Source organism: Terrapene carolina, unplaced genomic scaffold (genome assembly GCF_002925995.2).
Source record: "Terrapene carolina triunguis isolate 2854851 unplaced genomic scaffold, T_m_triunguis-2.0 Scaffold96, whole genome shotgun sequence".
In the NCBI taxonomy this organism is placed as follows: domain Eukaryota; kingdom Metazoa; phylum Chordata; order Testudines; family Emydidae; genus Terrapene; species Terrapene triunguis.
Window position 1 is genome coordinate 29,983,839 of NW_020664447.1, and position 22,046 is coordinate 30,005,884.

At 50.8% G+C, this 22,046-nt stretch overlaps 1 protein-coding gene across 1 annotated transcript in view; it reads left to right on the plus strand.

Annotated features, from left to right (window-relative positions):
- The window catches only part of CREB3L1 (cAMP responsive element binding protein 3 like 1), a 63,599-nt gene extending 42,736 nt beyond the window's left edge, over nt 1–20,863 (plus strand). Inside the window, exons 4-12 of the mRNA XM_024214789.1 lie at nt 411–489; nt 4,058–4,215; nt 5,369–5,518; nt 6,936–6,994; nt 9,920–9,988; nt 12,831–12,930; nt 16,678–16,798; nt 17,686–17,950; nt 18,786–20,863. Of these exons, the coding sequence (XP_024070557.1) occupies nt 411–489; nt 4,058–4,215; nt 5,369–5,518; nt 6,936–6,994; nt 9,920–9,988; nt 12,831–12,930; nt 16,678–16,798; nt 17,686–17,950; nt 18,786–18,822 (1,038 nt within the window). The 3' untranslated portion in view covers nt 18,823–20,863. The remainder of the gene's footprint in view (nt 1–410; nt 490–4,057; nt 4,216–5,368; nt 5,519–6,935; nt 6,995–9,919; nt 9,989–12,830; nt 12,931–16,677; nt 16,799–17,685; nt 17,951–18,785) is intronic.
- Nucleotides 20,864–22,046: the final 1,183 nt, after the last annotated feature.

Consider the following 22,046-nt stretch of genomic DNA (forward strand, 5'->3'; position numbering starts at 1 on the left):
TCTTGAATTGGGAGGACAGTTTAAATAGTGCTTTCTAGGTCTTGAGCTGGGCTAATGGCCAAGGAGGTAAATGTCTTCATTCAGAGATACTGCCTTATCATCTGCAATGGCAGCATGGCTGTGTGTGGCTTCCCCTCCCTCAGCAAATACAGTTGTTTGTATTCGGTGTTTCAGGCAAAGATAGAGATTTTTGACGTGATTGTGTGCTGTTGGTTGTCAGTGTACCTGCTGCTAGTGCAGCGAGCAGGCTGGTGGGGCGGGCTCCAGGGCATGGGGTGGAATGTGGCAGAGTAGAGAGTTGGTGAAGCAGTAGCTGCAATCAATACACTCTGCCAGGGCTGTTTGTGAAAGTGGGGAAGGGAAGTGAAAAAGACACTCAGAGACAGCTGTGTGCTCTTGCTCTTTCACAGACTCCAGTAGAAATGACTCCAGCACCTGTGATCAAAGCTGAGCCCAAAGAAGTGAACCAGTTTCTAAATGTACCAGCAGGTAAGAAAATAGAATCAGCCAGCTGGTACTTAGCCCAGTCGTGCATCCCCTCAATATTACACAGTTCTGGCTGCAAAGCCTCGTCACTCCAAGCCATGCATATAAACACACGAAACAACTCTCATACACCGAGCCTTACACATACAATAACAACAGGGCAGGCTGAGATGGGTTACCATGGAACCCCTATCTTCATGCAGAATTACCCGTGTTCAGATACAAATGGAATTACTGCATGTACAAATTGCCACATACAGAATTGTTTGCAACTCCTGTGCACAAGAAACTACCTTATAGCTGAAAATATATATGAGAGATCTGAGCATTGAAAACCTCACAGGGACCTTGGAGCTATCCAAAAACAACCATTCAAAAGCCAGGAAATTCAAAATTCAGTTTAATTTGAAAGGAACCCAAATATTTGAAGTCCGAAAATGCACGATTAAGGCGCCATTAAGAACTCTGACTGCCCCAGAGAGACCCAGCCTAATCATACTCCCACATACAATAGGGCCCACAGGAGTGGGGTCAGCCCTCTAAGCCAGAGCTGAGGCACTTCTCAAGCACCTGGTGACCTGTTGTGATGCCGAGCAACCAGAGCCACTTGGGTGCATTAAGTACCGTGGCAAGTGTGTGAGCCCCTGAAATGCTTTAATAATAATAATGCCTAACTCCCATATAGCACTTTTCATCAAAGTGCACTACAAATGAAGTCAATAGCTTTATTCCCATTTTACAGATGAGGAAACTGAGGCACAGAGTGGTGCTTGTTCCCTGGAGACCTTCCTGTGTTTGAGAGTGTGTGCTGGGAGGCATTTTGGAGCAGTATAGCTGAGCCAGGGCACAACAGACTTTGCATGCTGTTTTGGTTCTTATACCAGCCCATCATTGTGGTATCCGGATACCTTGTAAAGATCCTCAGCATTTTAGCAAACTCCCTAAAGATGGCAGAGCCAGTTCTTTGGAAGCTGGCTCGATTCAGGCATTGCTAATTTGGCACTGCATGCCTTTTGAGACATGCTTTCTAACATCTCTGATTTTGTCCTGGGCACTAGACCTCACCAAGATCCATTAGAGAACTCATTTTGTAACCGAGATTGTAGGGATACTTTAGAAGCATCTTAAATTATGATGTCACCTACTTATGTCCTACATCTGTCTGAAATACCTGACTCAGATCTAGTAAAAACATTGTCCCTTGGCTGTAGAACAGCAGTGGCATCAGGAAGAGAGCCTGGCAGCCACTGCACAGCATGGTTGGGGCAGGAATGAGTGTGTATTTAGAAATTCTAGGACTCATCCTAGGCCCTGGGCACTTCACCATACTTCCCAACATTTCAAGTGGCTAAAGGGGCCATCTCCACTGCAGCCACTGAGTCCGTGCCACACTCACTCTCCACCTTCCAGCCTGCGCTGCGCCCCCCTCCCTACCCCCCCCGGTGCAGTGTCACTCCTGTCTTTGAGCAACCCTGCAGCCACTGAACATGCCTGATGGGGTTGATCATGTCCAGAAGCAGCTGAAGCTGCTGTCTCTCTGCCTCTGCCCAACCCCCTGCCAATGATATGCACCGTGTGTAACATGCGTACAGCTGCGGGCGGGCAGGCGCCACCAAATGTGGGAAATGTTCTGTTTCAACCAAGACAGGGGTTTTGAGGATCAAATTGGACAGCCATGTGAAATCCAGGCCTGTTGGGCCGTCTGCTTCACACTAATTAAAACTAACAATACTGCTTACAAATATCACACCCCTATAGCACACCTGTTTTTATGAATATCAATAAAACTGGCCTTCTTGCTAACAATGACCTTCGTCAAATTTCACCATATCCCATCTCTTCAGCCTGCCTCTTCCCCAAATGTCTATGAAGAATGGTGGGCCTTGCAGCGTGGCCAGGTTAGCAAATATAGGCCGAGGCAGACGGAACAGGGAGTTATATCCAAGGACTAGAACTCTGTGCAGGGTACCACAGTCAACAATTCCCTCTCCTTTAAGCCAAGCACATGGCAGCATAAGAACCTCTGCTGACTATAATAGGTGGTTCCAATTCAAGTATTTCTTTGGGAAGCAAGTTCTGGTCCCATCCCCCCCGGCAGGGACCTCATTCCAGTCCCCACTCATACCCCCTCCACAGGGGACCCAGTTCTCCCTCAGCCCAGGGATTTCCCTTCTCTCTTACCCACACAGTGTGTGAGCCAGTGCTACTGGAAGCAGTGGCGGATTAACAAATTTGCCACCCCTAGGCCCTGAAAAAATTGCCGCCCTCCCGTGCCAGCTCACCTCCGCTCCCCCGCGGCAAGCCTGGGAGAGAGGGGGGAGAAGGGGAGTTGTGGTGTGCTCGGGGGATGGTGGCGGTGGAGCAGAGGTGAGCTGGGGCGGGGAGCTGTTCCCTGCCCCCCCCCCCAAGGGTTACTCCCCACGCCCACTGGCCCCAGCTCACCTCCGCTCCACCTCTGAGCGCGCCGCTACTCGCTTCTCCTCCCTCCCTCCCAGCGCTTTCGCACAGCAAGCCTGGGAGGGCGGTGGAAGGAGGGAAACGCGGCGCGCCCAGGGGAGGAGACAGGCCGGGGATTTGGGGAAGGGGCAGAGTTGGGGCGGGGCCGGGGAGGGAGCGAGCAAATTTGCCGCCCTAGGCCTAGGCCTTGTTGGCCTAGGCGATAATACGCCACTGACTGGGAGTCAAGTCCTCGGGGGACTCCCTTGCAATCTGTTGTATAGGAACAGATTCCCTGTGCCCCAGGTTGCACCACCATTTGGCCTGGCTGTCCCTCCATCTGTACAAGAGGGGCAACAGGGTCAAATTTCAGTGGCATTGCAACAGTACTGATTTAGTATGGGACCACTGCTTAAAAGTGGTCAGGCCACGCCTCCCCATCCCCTCAGTTTTGCAGCCTATGGAACTCTGAGCAAGTGCAAGAGGAGGAAGCGTTCACCCCCAACCCCTCCTAATTGGCACCACTGACTGTAGCTGCAGCTGTATCACATGGGGTAAGAGGCACTGCTGAAGTGTCCAACTGCCAAACTTTCTGGGGCTGAATTTTCAAGTGTCCATGATTCTGAATGTCTCAAACTGGACACTCAAAAATTGAAGCACCCAAAATCAGAGCTCCTGAGTGCTCTCAGGGCCCATACAGAGCACATCATAGCAATGGAATCTCGAGGTGACAAAGGCCTGGATAAGGATGGCTAGCTTGCATCCTTCTTCTTCAGCATCGTTCAAAGAAAGTGACTTGGTGCCCAGGTAGTGCCTGTGGCCAAAAACAGACCTGGCTCCAATAAACGCATTAAGGGCAAATTATGGAGAATGTGCTCTCTGTGTGGGGGTCATGGCACAACCTTGGATGGTTCTTCCCTTTATTTCCCCCAAGCTACCAACATTGTCTGTGTCTTTCCTGGGTTGAGCCTCAGCTAACTTGCCCTCCTCCAGCCACCAGTGTGCTATGGGCAGTGCTTTCTCTTTCCATCCCTCTCTCATGGAAGCACTTTGCCCTGGTGCTGTCCATGGCCCCACACCTATCCCAGTAGGTTGATGTTGTAGTGATAAACATGCTCTCCTTACTTCCCATTAGATGACCTGGTGCAGATGCCTCCAACGCCTCCCAGCAGCCATGGCAGTGATAGTGATGGATCCCAGAGTCCGCGGTCCCTGCCTCCCTCCAGCCCAGCCCGGCCAGCTGCTCGCTCTTCCAGTGCAATCTCCACCTCGCCTCTCCTCACAGCACCACACGTAAGGAACTAGAAAGGAGACATCAGAATTCCAGCAGGACACAAGGTCCACCACAACCTACAGTGCAGGGTTCTTTGTGCCCACAGGAGCTGGGAGAATTTACCTGGCTGAAGGTCAAAGGGTGACATTAGTTGTTAGTCTCACTGTTGATAATTTCTGCTCAGGCCCAGGACTGGATAACCAGAGGGGCGCTGTAAATCAGGAGTGAGGTCAATTGGCAGAGCTGGATGGGACCCCAGGCCTGAAGTGGTGAGCGGGGGGGGAGTGTTGCAGGTCAGGGTTGAGATATATGTCAGAGAGAGAGTGATGAAAAGAGACTTGCATAGCACCTGCCTGTGACTGCCATGCTCCAGCCAGTATTAGGTTAGTCCTTCACTTTCAGGACCACCAAATTCACTAAAGAACACTTAAGGGAGTTCCTGGGAAGTCACATAGAAGGGACATGTGGTCAGGGCCGGCTCCAGGCACCAGGCACCCAAGCTGGTGCTTGGGGCGGCACCGCAGCGCTCCGGCCCCCGGGGAGAGCCGAGCCCCAGCCGGTGCTCGCTGCCCTGCCCCCGGCGCTCTGGCCGCCAGAGGGGGAGAGCCGAGCCGAGCCCCAGCCGGGGCTCGCCGCCCTCCCCCCCGGCGCCCTGCCCCCGGCGCTCTGGCCGCCGGGAGAGCCGAGCCCCACCCAGGGCTCGCCGCCCTCCTCCCAGGGCTCCGGCCGCCCTCCCCCCCGGCGCCCTGCCCCCGGCCCCCGGGGGCAGAGCGGAGCCCCCGCCGGGGCTCGCTGCCCTCCCCCTGGGGCTCTGGCCGCCTCCCCCCCCCCCCCCCCCGCGGGGGGGGGGGGGGGCGGCCGGAGGCTTTTTCGCCTGGGGCGGCGAAAAAGCCAGAGCCGGCCCTGCATGTGGTAACTGGTTTTCATGAGCTCTACAACAAATGCCCATAGCCTACAACAGCTTGGGGAGCAGATGTATTAGTGAGCAGAGTGGGAAGCAGCTGGCTGGCTGTGTCACTGGGAACAGGTTCCCGTGGCTGCAGTGAAGACCATTGCCACGGGTATATTTACAGTGAGGGTCCCCTGTTGCAGTGGCTGTGGTGAGGACCTGTGGGGTGGGATTTGTTGCTGATGCTCTGTCTGCCACTGATAGCTTTTGCCTGTGTATTTCAGAAGTTACAAGGGACGTCAGGCCCCCTGCTCTTGACCGAGGAGGAGAAACGCACCCTGATTGCCGAGGGCTACCCCATCCCTACCAAGCTGCCCCTCACCAAAGCAGAGGAGAAAGCACTGAAGAGGGTCAGGAGGAAAATCAAGAATAAGGTCTCTCATTTCATTACATCTTAAGCAAATAGTTTAAATCAGGGGTGGGCAAAACTGGCCACATTGGGGTTGCAAAACTGGATGGAGGGCCAGGTAGGGAAGGCTGTGCCTCCCCAAACAGCCTGGCCCCTGCCCCCATCTGCCCCCTCCCACTTCCCGCCCCCTGACTGCCCCCCTCAGAAGTCCCGACCCATCCAACCCCCCCTGCTCCTTGTCCCCTAATTGCCCCCTCCTGGGACCCCACCCTCTATCCAACCCCCCTGCTCCCAGTCCCCTGACTGCCCCGACCCCATCCATACCCCCGCCCCCTGACAGCCCCCCTGAACCCCATGCCTATCCAACCCCCCCTGTTCCCAATCCCCTGACCGCCCCCCCCCCCAGAACCTCCGCTCCATTCAACTGCCCCCTGCTCCCTGTCCCCTGACTGTCCCCTGGGGCCTCCCACCTCTTATACAACCCTCTGGCCCCGACCCACTTACCATGCCAAGCAGAGCATGCAGAGCAGCATGTCTGGCTGCTGCACCAGCCAGAGCCAGACACGCTGCTGGTCTGCTCAGCAGAAGCATGCAGCTCCGCTGCCCAGAGCGCTGCCCGCGCAGCGGCGTAGCTCTGCAGGGAAGGGGGGGACAGTGGTGGAGGGGCCAGGGGCTAGCGTCCCCGGCCGGGAGCTCAGGGCCCGGGCAGGACAGTCCCGCGGGCCGGATGTGGCCCACCTCTGGTTTAAATGATTCAGAAACATCAAGTTGCACAGATGTCATAGCCAGCCAGTGTAACCACACCGTCCTATTGCTATTGTTACCTTCGCCTCTCCCCCTCCTTCCTATAATCACCTCTTGCAGCTTGTTCCAAAGTATATTGTAAGCTCTTTGGGGCAGGAACCATGTTCTCCTCTATTGTTTGTTCAGCACCCAGCACAAAGGAATCCAAATCCGCTGGGCACAACCATAACATACATATTCAATCATATAATTGAGTACAGGCTGTGAGATTCCCTGAGCCTCTGAGATTAGCAGGAGCCCCATGGGGGAGCTGATGAGATCCTGCAGCATGTATTAGTCACCATGGGTGATTCAAAGATGGTTTAGGGCAAGATTCTTTCCAGCCAACCCCATCACGTAGCCACATGAGTCAGTAGGTTTCCGAGTGACCCCAGAGATGCCTGTGGGGGGGATGGGGTTCAGGCACATTGCAAAAGAGCTTTGTAACCTTCACATTGGGCAATGCTAAATGTCCCATTCTTGGCTTCCTAAGTGTTTTGTGGCCAGATGTGAATGGCAAGTGTGATAGCCCATTCTGCCTTTGGACAGAAGAAAGTGTGCACAAAGGAAGCAGGCATGTAACAAAACTGGGGGGAGGGCGGAGAAGTGGCTTGAGACTTATAGTGCTGACTCATGTGTGGTACTTCCTCACCTCCCAGATCTCTGCTCAGGAGAGTCGCAGGAAGAAGAAGGAATATGTGGAGTGTCTAGAGAAAAAGTAAGTGTCTTCTCCTCCCTTCTAAGCATCCAAACAAAGGTATTACTGGAGATGAGGGCCAGTGGCCTGCATACTGTCACTACTCATCCTGTTTGTGCCGTGCTTGGGGCTCTAAAGCCCATCCGGCTGTCCACACCACATGCCACTTCTGGGGGCTGGAATTCAGCTCTAAGGATTTCCCCCACAGAAATGGCTGCATCAGCCCCAAAGCTCTCTCTCCCAATCCCAGTACTGTAGGGGGATGGTCCAAAACACTACTGCTAGCAAAAGCAACGGCACTGCAATGCTTGGGCTGGCAGCCCTGTTCCGAGGGCTGTTAAGTTAAAAATATTCTTAAAGTATCTGAGATTTCAGTTGGCTCCTTTAATTAATTTCTGTGGCTCAGAGCACAGTCTAGTAGTGGTGACAACCTGTTTGACAGTGGTGAGTCCTCAGCATGCACCCTACTTTGGGGTGTTTGAGGTTTTAGTTCTAAATGTGATTCTCTGTACAGGTGTCAGGTTATTTCATGAGAATTGTATGGGTTTCTTGACACACAGATTTGGTTTGTGCACAGACCCCCCCACTCAACCTCCCCCTGCCCCCAGACAGCCTATCAAACCCTTGCAGCACTAGATTATTCCTTAAAAAGCCCACTCACGTCTGCTTGCCTTATTCTGTTTGCCCCCAATATCCCAGGCCTTATGACCCGTTGTTCGGGTAGCATGTTTGGCAAGATGAATGTTTCCATAGTAGAAGCTGCTGTAGTCTGTCTGATCACTAATCAGGGGCTTTGGAGTGCCATTTAAAATGGTGGGGGCAGGCACAGATTTTCCCCCCCCATCTAATGGCCCTCTTCTTTCCCTCTGAGGTGCATCCCCCACCAGCACCTGACACCCCTAGTCTATGAGCTCCTATGCCCACCACCTCAAAATCTGAGTCAGCAAGCTGGGTCACAGTGCCACTGAGGTTTGGCCCAGCCAAAAAGTGGTCAGGCCATGGCCCAGCCCCCCTCTGGCTTTGCAGCCTATGCTAACTACAATGTGGATCAAACCAAGTAAATGACTTGTCAAGTACATACCCAAATACAGATTCTTCTGACATCCTATATTCCAATTTTGGTAGTGGTAGTGTGACTACCACTACATTACATGTGCATCTGCTCAGATCAGAAATCCCACATTTGCATGAACATATGGAGTAATTGTACATCTCACTGCTTTCTGTATACGCTGTTATCTACTTTGCATATGGTGGATGCCATGGGAGCATGGACATTTTGGGGTATTAAATACAATCCCCTCATCCCTATACGTAAAGATGATGACGCAAGTGGCTGATAGCCAGGAAGAAGCTAAGGCCAAGTTTGTTCCCCAAAGTCCCCTGCTTGAGCTTTGGTTTTTTTCCTTATAATGTGAGCTAGGGCAACAGGATCTACTTCCCTTCATAGTTCCCAGTTTGGCTGGCTGTCTGTGTTGCGGTTACAAGTTTAAAGTAATGGGACACTATCAGGTTAGAAATAATCTATGCCATGGCCCTGCAATCACATCCATGCAAGAGACTCCCCGCACTTGTGTGGAGCCCCAAATGGGCCTCTCAGACACAGAAGCCAGTCTGCAAGGATCGAATTTCATGACCAGTATTATAAAATAGTGTCCTTTCCTATGTCATTAATAACACCTGAGATCTTTACAATGGTCAGATTCTTTAAAAGGCCTACTTAACTTTTCACTTTCCTCTCTAAGTGGAGAGGAATGCACCGTGAAAACAAATGAGTCAGTTTCACCTTCTGGCTCTTATGCCCTTATATAATACAGTGTATGTGTGTGTGAGCATGTCTCCCTCTGGTGATTAGCCCATATTAAGGATAAAACTCTACGTCTTACAGCTGATGGGATTGCTTCTCTAGTTTGAGTGGCAGGGTGATGTACTTTCAGTCCTGAAGGTCCTAGGTCCATCCTCACTCCTGGCCATAGTATCTGTATGTACATGGCTGTTTATTACTCTAGCACTGTGCTGCAATATTTGTGCTACAGTGTAGATTTAAAATTTTAACAAAAAAATGTTTGTTGCAATTTCAAGTGTAACCAAAACATTTTTATTGACCTTAGTTAGTACAAAGCCTACAGTTTGGGCTTAAAAGGTTCAACCTGGCAGTGTCCCTTTAAGCACAATTTTTATATTGAATGGGTAGTTCAGAAACTGGACACGGTCATTTCACATGGTTGTATGTACTGGAAAGTCTTCTGTTTTATTATTGTCACTTCCAAGGCCACTATTCTTCCCCCAGCCCTGCAGAAATTTCCCTTCAGCTGTTCCGCGTACTTTGCTGGATGCTTTCGCCATAGTAGTTACAGAGAAGAACTTGGAGAAAAGAGAGAGTGTGTAGGTTCTCCACTGCCCTCCAATGGCTAGAGCTGGTCACATGTTTGAGCCAGGGATTCTCTTTCCCTAATAGGGTGCAGCTAATGCAAATTCTCCTTTAGCTCAGGGGGTAGAGAGGCCAGAATTGTTCTAGTGGAAGGTCCTCTGTTAATGTTTTCCATGGCCCATGGATGTAATTTGCTGATGATGGAGACATCTATGTGGCCTTTCATATGCTACAAATGTAACATGGCTGTAGTAACTCTCCCAGACCCAGTGAGAGTCTCTTCCCAGGTCCGAGTCTTGTAGCCACTTGGCACCATGCGAGTGAAACACTGCGAAGGAATTAATGTGCATTGAAGGGATTCAGTCTTTGCTCTGATCCCTTGATTGTTAGCATCAGCTGAGAACATGTAGCTAGACTGCACATGATCATTTGACTCCTGGAGGTGGGAGCACATCTGCCGGAGGCTGAGGGCACAGGGCTGTTCAGGGGCTGGACTCTGATGGAGGACGGGGTCCAATGTTTGTCTCTTTTTTGCAACGTTTGTAACTAACGGGATTTGGGTTTTATTCCTGCAGAGTTGAGACTTTCACATCTGAAAACAATGAACTGTGGAAAAAAGTGGAGACCTTAGAAAATGCAAACAGGTGAGAGAAGCCAACCCCGATCTCTTCTGGGGTGGGCTGCCAAGAAGGGAGGCCAGGGGAGTGCTTGGAAGGAAAGGCAAGGCAACCCTCCCCCAATTCCTGGCAGAGTCTGGGCTGCTCAGCAGGGCCTGGTTCCCCTCCAATGGCAGCAGCAATTCAGCTGGGTTTGGTTAGAGAGTGTGGAATGTTTGTGTTGGGTCAGCCAGGCAGGGGCTGTCAGCAGAGAAAGGGAAGGAGCAAGGGAGCTTTCTGCCTCCCTTCCTTCCTCTCCTCTCCTCACAGCCCAGAATCCTTCTCCGGATTCTGACTGCCACTCAAACCCCTCCACTCTTCTCCTTGTCTCCATGGAAGCTCCCATGCAGGAGGCCCCAGAAGGCATGACACCCATCTCTCAACCCCCTTGCTCTGCTCTCCAAAGCACAGAGGGTTTGGGAGAAGGCCTGGGAGAAGACAAGGGCATAAGATACCAGTTTGGGATTTCCCTAGAAGAAAGAGCTAGGTTTACAAGGTGACTGGACAGACTCTAGGAACTTTCTCCTCATCTAACATGGGCATAGGTCCCATCTAACCCAAAGCAGCTCTCTCCAAACCTGACACCAGTGCAGACCCTGTTATCCCCTGCAGCCTGAGGGGGCCCTCTTGGTGTCTGCCACCCATGGAGATCCCATTATATCTCTCCTGTTCCCCCAAACCTGTGGGAGCTTCCTCCTTGTCTGACACTGGCACAGCTGCTTGCCCAAGGGAGTAAGTCTCTCCTCTCAGCCCTAAAGCAGGCCCTTGGCTTCCTGGGCTGAAAATCTGGAGAGCGCGTGGGGTCTCAGTGCTTGGAGCTGGCAGCCTCTCTACCCCAGGAATTTGTTTCCTTTAAATCTATAACATGGAAGGCACAGACACATGCCATAGAAATAGGAAGCGGCACTTGGAATTGGAGTTAGCTCGGCCTCCTTTCCCTGTGCATGTGTGGCAGAGCAAGAGCAGAGTCAGCAGCTAGGGACTGCCAGAAGTTTGGGGTGAGTAGGGAGGGCTCTCCTGAACGTATTCCTATGCACATGTTCCCTTTGTTCTGAATTCACAACCTCCTGCACATGCACTTAGATACACTCCTCACAGCCGCACAGGCTCTGGCAGCTGCACATGGGGATTCCTTTCATCCATGAGCCTTCGGTCAATGGGACAGGAACTGACCGGTGACCCTATTAACCAAACCCATCTTCCCACTTGACCCCACCACCATGATTGGAGCTCGCCAGGGGCCATTGTCCTCCCTGACCTTGCTCTGAGGCTCTTTGTCAGATTCTTTTTCTCTGATCCCCTGACGCTGAGGCTCTGACTCCAGCTTCCAGGTCAGATGCTGCTCTTTAGAGACCCCGTCCCCGGAGATGTCAGACAAATGCCTTCCCAGCTTTCAATTGGTGTTTAACTTTTGTAACCTCATAGATGGTTGTGGCCTGCCACCTGCTGGAAAGATTGTGAATGGCAGCCCATCCCTCCCTTCCCAGCACAACCCCTGAATTTCCTCCATCTGTGCTTTTGAGAAGCAGCCAGGAGCAGAAGCAGCATTGTCAATCCCAAGCATTCAAAAGTCATGAGTCAGGATCCCATATTCATGTGATTGGCTTAAAAATCATGAGTTGTTACAAAATAAGAAACACTGAGTTCATTTTATCGGCCTTGTAAGCCTGTAGAGGTCATGTTTTCCACTTTCCTCTATGGCCATGCAGGCTGGAAACTAACTTTTAAAACATATGAAATCTAAGATTCTCCTGGAATCACCTGACTCCAGGAGCTGGGCCTTTAAGAAAAACACCAACTACCACAAGACTTGCAATAAGATTGCAAGAATTGGCAATGCTGCAGAGGGGAAATTACTAGGCAATTTGTAACAAGAAAATCTGGGCCTCCTGGCTACAGAGCCCAAGGCTCACTAATGCTCCTTGCAGCCTCCCCACCGACCCCGGAAAATTCCTTTGCCATGCCAGCTAAACAGTTCAGCTCTTTAGTAATATGTTCAGAACTGGGGGGCGGGTACATGTGAGGTAATTTAAACAAGACAGTAAGCCTGTTATGTGTCAGCCAGGGCAACCAGAGGAGGAATTATTCACTCAGCTCTACATTTGGCTTTGCCCACAGCCCCCTGCAGCACCTGCCAAGAGAGATGAAGTTGAAACGGATAACATTTTATTTTTGCTTCCCTCTCAGCCTTATGCTCCAGGGGGTGTGGGTAGTGCTCTGGGATGTGCCCCCCAAGGCAGGCCGTTAATCCGGTTTGGGCCAGACAGCCCTCATTTTCTAGGGTTTGTCCCCTGTCCAGTACTGAGACAAAACCAGATGTGGGTTTGTCTGGCTTCACGGATGAGGGACGCCATTTTGAACAGCGTGCTGCCCTGCCCCTGCTGGTGTGAGCTCACCCACCCCATGTCTGTGAGGTCACACCACCGCGGGCGGGGTCATGCCGTTCCCAGAAGTACTGGAATCTCCTGTATTGTGGGGTTGTGGCAGTGGCCATACCATGCACCCCACCCTGGGTATTGGATGTATCTGGGCAGCCTGGACTGGAGTCCAGTTCTGGCTAAATCTGATTGTGGGAGATCAGGGCAGAGGGGGTTTATGTGGCACCAGGAGAAGAGGTGTCCTTCGCCCAACTCCTTTCAGCTCCATTATTGCCTCCATCACTATCACCTTCATTTCTCTGCTTCCCAGGCCTATCTGGTGGGAGGACTTGGAGAAGTGAAGGAGCTCTTCTCATTCAGAGAAAAGCTGAGGTGGACATTGGAGAGTCCACCTTCAGTCTCATATCCCTCGGTGAGCGTTCCCTCTTCATTGTGGTTGTATTCTCTCCTAGGACTCTGCTCCAGCAATTACAGAAGCTCCAGGCCCTAGTGGCTGGGAAGGTCTCCAGACCATATAAAATGGCTTCCACACAGACCGGAACCTGCCTAATGGTATGTGCCTCAGGCCCTCCATTCTATATTGGCCATGATTCCTTTTGCACCTTTATCCATCACCCTATTCCCAGACAAGCCAGGGATTGTTCTCTATAGCATGCTTCCAGCCTTGAATAACTAGTGGATACTATGCCAGTGTCCAACAAAAAGAGGGGCTTTATTTAGGCTAATTATTTCCTTGGAATAAAGGGGGGAAATCAAGCACACAGCCCTCTCTCCAAGGATCCTCAGCATATTTCTCGGACCCCAGAAGAGCCTCTTCCCTGTTTCACTGCTTTATATTCCCCACCTTTGAGGCCAAATATAGGAATTGCCAGACCAGATTGGACCAGGGGTCCCTCTAGTCCACTGTCCCACCTCCGACAGTGGCCAGTGCTAGATGTTTCAGAAGAAGGTGTAAGAAACCCTGCTGTAGGCAGTTCTGATGAAATAACCTGTCCACAGGGGAAGTTTATGCACTGAAGCAGGAGGGTTTATACCTGTACTGTATTTTTTATCCCCTCTAATGTCAGTGTGGATGTTCTCATTAACCATAAATGCCTGATCCTTTTTATAAATCTTACTAAGCTCTTAGCCTCAGATAGCTTGTGGCAGGAGTCCCACAAATTAATTCTGCACTGTTTAAAAATCATTCCCTTTGACCTGTTCTAACTCTGTTGCCTTTCAGTTTCATTGAATTCCCCCTAGTTCTTTTATTATGAGAAAGGATAAACCAGAGTGTCTGATCTACCTTCTCTGCACCATTCATTATTTAACTCTCTCTTGCCCCTTATTTGTATCCTCTCTAATTTAGCAATCCCATTCTTTTCAATCTCTCATCATACAGAGTCTCTCCAGGCCTTCACTCATTCTCATTGCCCATCTCTGAACCCCCCTACAGCTGCTATTTCATTTTTTGAGAGTGGGTGACCAGAACTGAGCATAGTGTCCCTGGTGAGAGTATGCCATTATAATGGCATTATAATATTTTCTATCTCATTTGTCATGCAAACAGCCTTTTCTTTGGTTTTTGTCAACCACTGCACATCAAGCAAAAGCTGTAATTGAGCTCTGACAATGGTGCCCAGATCTTTTCTCCTGTATGGTTCTAGTTAATGCTTAATGCAGCAAGATGTATGAATAGTTCAAATTATTCCTTCCGACGTGCATTATCTTGTATTTCTCAACAGTGAATTTTATCCAGTATTGTGCTGCCTATTCATCTAACTTCGATAAATTCCTCTGAAATACCTCAAAGTCTGCTCTAGCCTGCACTAACCACATCATTTTGTGCTACCTCCCTGTTTGCTCTTTTCACAGATCGTTGGTAGATTCATTCAACACCACAAGTCCTAAAATGGACACACAGGCCACGCCACTATTAATCTTTGGCCATGAGGAAAATTGACTTATTTATTTGTACTTTCTGTTTTTTTGCCTCTTGGATAGTTCCTGGTCCATGACAGATCTTTACCTCTCATCTTGTGACATCTAGAGTAATTTTCTTAATAGCTTCTTGTGCAGGACTTTGTCAAAAGTTCTTTTGAAAATCCAAATAAAGAAATCAGTTCTCCTTTATCCACCCCTTTGTTGACAGAGCCATCAAATTCTAGTAGATTGGGAGGCTACACTTTTCTTACAGAAGTTGTGCTGATTTCTTCCTAGTACATCAGGTGTTTCCAAATTTATTTTTAATCTGCTTCAAGACACTTGGTACTGAAGTGAGCCTGTAATTCCTAGCATCTCCCCTTTTTACAGTTAGATAAAACATTTGCTAATCTCCAGGGCTCCCATGTAGGAGAAGATTTTAATGAGAGATTGCATACTTTTGTTAGCAGCTCGGCCACTTCATTTTTAAATTCCTTCAGAACCATTGGATGTAAACTGTGTATCTGGGCCTAGTACCTCATTGCTCCTTCATGTATCTGTTTCTTCCTGGACCTCCTCAATCTCTGACAACTCTTCATCTTTATTGCCTGGAAATGGTAGGTCTGGGACAGGTATCTCCCAGCTGTGCTATAAATTAATGCAAATAAATATATTAGCTTCTCAGCAATGTCTTATTTTCCTTAGTTGCTGCCTTCACTCCATGGCAGTCCAGCAGATGTACTAGTTCTCTCACAGGGTTCTGGTATATTTCAATAATTTGTTGTTTGTTTTTCTGTCTTTGGCTATTTGCTCTTTGTAGTCCCTCTTTGCCCTCCCAATTTCCATCTTCCATTTCACCTCCCCTCATTTATGCTCCTCTCTGCTGGCTTCATTAGGGTTGAATTTCCATTTTCTGAAGGATATCTTTTTTGACTCAAATAATCTCTTAAATCTTTGGGTTTACCCATTCTGGGTTGTTTCCCCCCCCCCCCCCATTTTCCTGAGTTGGTGAGGGGCCTGAGTGCCTTTGTGTGCATAAGTAGCCTCCACGCAGAGAGAGTAGCCTTCATGTTGAGTTTAACTAATTTCATTTCCTCACTTTTGACTATAGGAGCTTTTGTTGGACCAGCATCTCCTTTTTTGAAATCCCCCTTTCTAAAGTGTAGTGTCACTGTGCTAGAATTTGGTACCCTTCATTATACTGTGGTTACTTGGTCACTCAGCTATTGTTTCTTGATGAACCAACTTCTGTGTGTTACTTAGGACTGAATTAAAAATCTTTCCTCTTTTGTGCTCTAGAACTAGCTGTTCCAAAAAGCACTCGCTTAAGGTGTCAAGAAATTGCTTCTCTAGACTTTGTCCTGATGTGACACTTGACTAATTTATACATGGGTAGTAGAAATCACTCAATATTGTTTTGTACTAGGCTATGTTGCCTCCTTGATCTTTCCAGCACTGTGCAATCAATATCTTTGGCCTGAGTTGGAGCTTGGTAGTATAACACTACTAGTCCATTTGTATTCTCGTGACATGGGATTTGTATCCACACAGATTCTTACTCTGAATTATCACCCTAGATACTATAGAACCTCAAGTACACTGTTCCCCCACCCACCCCTTGTGAGCTAACCTGTCCCCCCTGTATAGTGATAGATCAGTATTACAATAGCCTATTGATTTTCATCATTCTACTATGTTTCAATAATTCTAGTTATGTCAAGATCTTCTTCCACTGCCAGACATGCTCATTCACCTATTCGTGCTTTTCATCTTCTCACATTCGTATAGACACCGATAGTTTTTATTTTTGACCATTTGCCTGTTTTTATGTAACTCCTTAATCTGAATTCTGATAAATCAACAGGATGTCTGATCTCAGGCTGGTCCAGTTCATCAGTCATTTCGGTCCTGTCCTTTACTGGATGCAGGGATACCTTTATTTAGCTGACATCCTTAGCAAATGTATTTGGCCTGAGTGCTCCTCAGCACCTGTTGGCTTTCTCCTCCTAGCTCCTGCTTTAAACGATGCCCCCAAACTGTATTCATTGTCTGTACCAGCAGTCTGGCTCCACCTCTTAGGTGTAGGCTCCTCTTTCCCAAACTGTTGTCTAGTGAATCTAACCCCCTTCTCTTTATACCATCTCCCACCCATGCAATGAGACTCTGAAGTTGCCTGTCTAGCTGGCCCTGCACATGGAGCAGGCAGTATTTCAGAGAAAGCAAAAGTAGAGGACAGCAGACGTAATCCTTTCTCCTGATAATCTAAAATGAGCAGAGTGAGTGACCCAGCTGTCAATCTGAGCACATGGTCTCCCACTGCTGGGGGTTTGTGTGCTGGGATCACAGCATTGTCTTGTGGCTGGCAGCGCTGATGGTTTTTTAATGTCTCACCCCCAGGTACTGGTGCTGTGCTTTGTTCTGGTCCTGGGATCCATGATGCCATGTCTCCCAGAATTCTCCTCCACATCACAGACAGTGAAAGCAGCTCCGGCACCAGACATTTATACAACCAGTAAAAGTGAGTCTGACATGACACATTCCTCTAATCCCCTGGAAGTGCTCCCAACTCCTCTCCTCTTGATAGATATACAGCAGGGAGAGCTGTCTCACAACAGTGCCCTGTCTATGCCTGCCTGGGCCCTGCCAGGGAGAGCTGTCTCACAGCAGTGTCCTGTCTATAGGCACCGACTCTGTGGGTGCTGGGGGGCTGGAGCACCCACAAGAAATAATTAGTGGGTGCTCCACCCCCACTGGCAGCCAAGCTTCCTGCGCCCCCACCCCCTCCTTGCCGCCTCCTCCTCCCCCCCGAGCGCGCCGTGTCCCTGCTCCTCCCCCTCCCTCCCAGCACTTCCCTCCCACCGCCTAACAGTTGTTTGGGAGCGCTTAGGACTTTCTGGGAGGAAGGGGGGAGGAGCACGGATGCAGCGTGCTCAGGGAAGGAGGCGAAGAAGAGGCAGGGCAGGGGCGGGGACCTGGGGGAAGGGGGTGGAATGGGGGTGGGATGAGGGCAGTGCAGGGGCAGGGCCAGGGGGGCGGGCGAGCACCCACTGGGCAGAGGGGAAGTCGGCGCCTATGGCACTGTCTGTGCCTGCCTGGCCCTGCCAGGGAGAGCTGTCTCACAGCAGTGCCCTTCTCCATTTGCCATTGTACCAAAACATGACAGATGCTAAAAGACAGAATGGGAGAAGAAAATCACGGATTCGTCTCCATTCCCCACAGAGCAGGCTGAGTGTACTCCAGGGACACTGTGTATGTACGTAGGTGTTGGGCTCACGCAGCTGAAGTGGGACAGGCTGTGTTGGCGTGTATGGCTTACAATGTGCTGGGGTGACTGTGCTGGACGGCTTATGCCCCTGGGTTTTGCTCCTGTTCTCAGCATTTTAATGGTGCTCTCTCCATTTACAGTTCAGTCGCGGAGCCTCCTGTTCTATGACGAGGGCGCTGGCTCCGTAGAGGAGGGCTACAGCTCCTTCCTCCCTGTGGAGCATCCTGTGGGCCGGGAGACTGATGAAGGGCAATCTGAGGAGAAGAGGCCTCAGGAGCGCATACTGGGACACCTGGCCAGGGCCCATGAGACAGCCAAGTACCTGAGCAAATCCCAGCTGGGGGGCCCGGACCAGAACCAAACTGACCCAACTCTGACTCACCTCAAAGAGCAGATCCAGGAGAGGTAAGCAGGCTGGAAACGCCTCTCCCTGCCCCGCCTACTCCAGGGCCTTTGTCTCCAAGCCCCGAAAGGGCAGAGTGTGAGAGGGGGAGAGCATCAGAGTAACCCTGTGCCCCCAGCAAGGGGAGCTCTTTGACATAAGGCTCGGAGCTGGCAGGATAGACGAGCTCCCTTCCTGTTTCTATCTCCTGGGAGTGCACTAATCCAGGCACTGTGGCTGCAGGGGGCTGCTCCCTGCAGGGAACAGAGGACCACATGAGGCTCCATGGATCAAAAGAGTGGGGACCACAAGTGGGTTTAGAAAGTGGAGTTGCTCTGGCATAGCGACCAGTAGACACGAGGGGGCTGGATGGCTAAAGGGTTCCAACATTTGCAGGCTGGTCAGTGCCCAGGTGCAATGGGCTGGGACTGGGAGACTCCATCCTGATCAGTACAAACCAGTACCCACAGCAAAAGACACCCCCTCTTATTTGGCCCTCTTTGTTCCCATTGTAGATAGTCTGAGCAGTGAGGCCATCACTGAAAGGGGCAGAGATGGGACTGAAGTTTCCTCTTACTCCTCACCCTGCTGGGCAGAAGGGCAGATCAGCTAGGTGCAGATCAGTGAGTGGGTGGGGAATAAAGGGAGAGGAAAAAGGGATCCTAGAGGAGTTCTCTGCTCCCAAAACTGAAATAAGGGGAGGTATGAAATTAACTCTCCTGGGATTGTGGAAAGAAGTGGGCCCAGTTGGTGGGAAAGAAAATGCTGCCCTCCCTTGGCTAGGGTTGGAGCAGTGCCCATGGCTGGGAATAGATGGTAAACGCAGCAAATCTGATTGCTGTCTTTTCTTTCCCGCAGGGAGGCACGCTCCAGTGATGCAGCTGAATCTTTGTAGCAGTTGCCGAACCTCAAGGCCTTGTCCCTCTGGATGCAGACTCCCCTCCTCGCTGAGTGATTGAGGGGACTTGGTGGGAGAGGACACTGCATTCAGACACTCCCATGCTGGTCTTGGGTTCAGCCTGTCACTTCCGCACAGCCCATGTTAGTGCTGATCTCTCGGATGAGATTCACAGTGACTGCCAGAACCAGGGATTGTGTCTGCCCAAGCCCTTCTCTCCTCCCCGTGTGAGCATTGCCTCACCAGTGTGTGTTCACCCTGTTGCTGGGCTGGAGGAGGAGGAGGAGATCTGTATGTGACCTCAGAGGTATCCAACTCATTCCCCAAAGCCTCCAGATTCAGGGGGCAGTGCCCAATTCTGTACCCCTTGCTCATATCAGATGCACCTGAAGGAAAGAGAGCTAAGTTTATTGCCTAGCTGAGAGGCTATGGCCATGGTAACTTTGGGGTTAGTCTCCCAGAGAATTTGGGAGTGAGATAATTTCCTCCCCTCACTCCATGGTTAATATGCTTCTGCCTCAGCTGAGAGAAGACCTACCTTGATCTAGTTGTCTCTTGATGGATTGCCCACATAACTTCCATTCTGATCATCTGCAGAGATCAGTGCACAGATTTTGTGGGGAAGACCCCAAACTCTGATAAATAGACTTAAAATTCAGTCCGCAGCTCTTGGGGAAACCAGAGCTCCCTAAGACAGAGCATGATCCTCCCTGCCCACTCCCCACAGACCCTTCCTTATGGAACGAAGTTCTCCGTCGTGTGGTGGTGGGGCCCCAGTATCCACAATAAATGGAATAAATGAGGGTCACCAAAGAGAGCTGTGGGTCTCCACTCTCTAGATGCTGGCACCAAAGTTACCAGGCTCTTCACCCCTTTAACTCCAGGACTTGCTGAATCTGGTGTTGAAACTGTCTTATCTCTAGCTCTGTGTCAGAGGCCTCACTCCAACCCAGGGAGGTTCCCCCCTCCCCACAAAATCTCCCTGTAGCTCCCAGATGCTAGTTTTGGTCCCTTTGCCCTACCCAGAAAGGCCCTGCTGGAAGAGTTGCATGTTTCCTTGCTCCTCTTCCTTCAGCTGCCCCTTGTTAAAAGAACTGTTCCAGGCCCAGTGCCTGGAGCCATCCCTGAGGCCAGACCTGGTCTGGGTTGCCCTACTTTTATAAATAGGAGTTACCATGTCCTTGCCCGTTCTCACTCTCCTCCAGACACTTCTTTGGCTCATTTTTCTCAACCTCCCCCAAAATAATAATAATAAAAAGAGGTTCCCTCTCAACACCTTGCTGCTGCCCTTCTCTCCTCCTCTGTCCAACTCCTCCTCCACCCTGAGACTGCAAATAGGAGGTGACTCCCAGAGGAGGAGGGATGGGGAGGCTCTCGCTGACTTGTGGACTTCAAGTCAAGGAACAGGATGGGGCAGGAGGGCTGCCCTCACTTCCCTCTCTTCTCCGTTTTGTTTTGTTTGTCTCTTGGAGCCACTTGGGACAGACCTGGACACAGCAAACCCCAGCCATGATTCCACATGCACTCTGCCATGGGCATTGGAAGAGGAAGATCCTTCAGAACAACTCTGCTCCAGTCAAGGTCCACCCAGGACCCACTCACCAGACACCCACTGCACCTCCCTTCCTTGTGCCCCACTCCACAGTACAGAACCACTGTCAGGTCTGAGTATACACTCTTCCCCCACGTCTCCTTACCCAACAATTCCACTATGACCGCCCACACGGGCCTCCCATTCACACCGTTGTACAGAGACCAAGAGCAGAAATTGTTTGTACATAATGAACCTTATTTTGTATTATTGCCGACCCCTTAAGATATTATATTTTGGAGACTCTCTGATCTTATTTTCAGTATTGTATTTTATTAAGAGTTAGTGCGGGCTTGGCCTCTATGAATTTCCACCCTTTTGGGGACTCTTTTTTCCCCATATAGCCCAGCAGCTGCCTTTTTCTTTGTTTTGTTTTGTTTTAAATCACTTTTTTCCTCCTGTCACTTGCTCTGCTTTCGCTTTAGAGAAGCAAAATTAAAAAAAAGATGCAGCATCAGCACTTTGTTTGGGCCTTTCTTTCAGGCATTATCTTGCTAACTTGTATGTGCAGCATTGCCCCAACGTCTGGTGCTCCCAGCTCTCCCTACATGCACAGAAGTCCCTAAGCAGAGGGACCTGGTGGTCAGAGCTGGCATCTGGGTGTGAACTTGGGAGTTCTGTTTTCACCTGAGCCAGTGACTTGTTTTGTAGCTATGGGAAAGTCACAACCACTGTTACTCTTGAGGACATTCTGTGCCAAAAAATGAAAAATTCTGCGCACAAAATTTAAAATTCTGAAAAATTCTGCAAGTTTTATTTGTCAATAAATAAATGCAGAGGCTCTAGCATGGCAGTGGGGAGCACAGGTCACTGGCTGTACGAAGGTGGGGGATCACCCTACAGCCCCCCACCCCCAGGACACGGACTCAGTGGTGAGGCTGCACCCAATCCTGACACAGCACAAGGCCTGGGCCTGCCCCAGAAATACTCTGGGGCCTGGCCCCTCTGTGCCAGGTGCACCAAGGGCAGGCAGGCTCAACCAGGCAGAATCCAAGTGTGGAGGGGCTCAGTATGGGGGGATCCAGGTGTGGGGTGAGAGGGTTCTGTGTGGGACAATCTGGGTGCAGGCAGCTCAGTGAAGGGTCTAGGTGTGGGGGGATCTGGATGCACAGAGGGTTGTTGGGGGGGTTCCAGGTGCAGGGACAATGGGACTCTCCAGCCACTTCCAGGTGAAAGTGGTTGGGGCTCAGCGGAGGGGTCTAGGTGTGGGGGGCTCATCAGGGGTGTCTGAGTGCTTGGGGAGTAGGGCTTGGTGGGCTGAGGGTGGGGGTTTACGTGCAGGGAGCTCAGTGGGGGGGTGGTCTGGGTGCAGGGGTGGAGGTCTGGGTGCAGGGGGCTCCAAATGCAGGAGTTGAGGTTCAATGGAGTGGGGTTTGGGTATGCAGGGCTCGAGGGGTTCTGGGTGTACAGGGTGAGGCTTGGCAGGGATGTCTGGGTATGGAAGGTCTGGATGTGCAGGGGTTGGGCGGATGGGGGAGCAGCGCCCCGTACAGTGACCCCTCCCGCCGCAGCTGAGGAGCGACGGGGGCAGGAAGCAGGGGAGGATGCTGAGCTTCCTGCAGCTGTGGGAAGTTTCTGGGGATGGGTCTGACACAGCCCCAGCCACTCCTTGCAGGGGAAGGGGCAATCC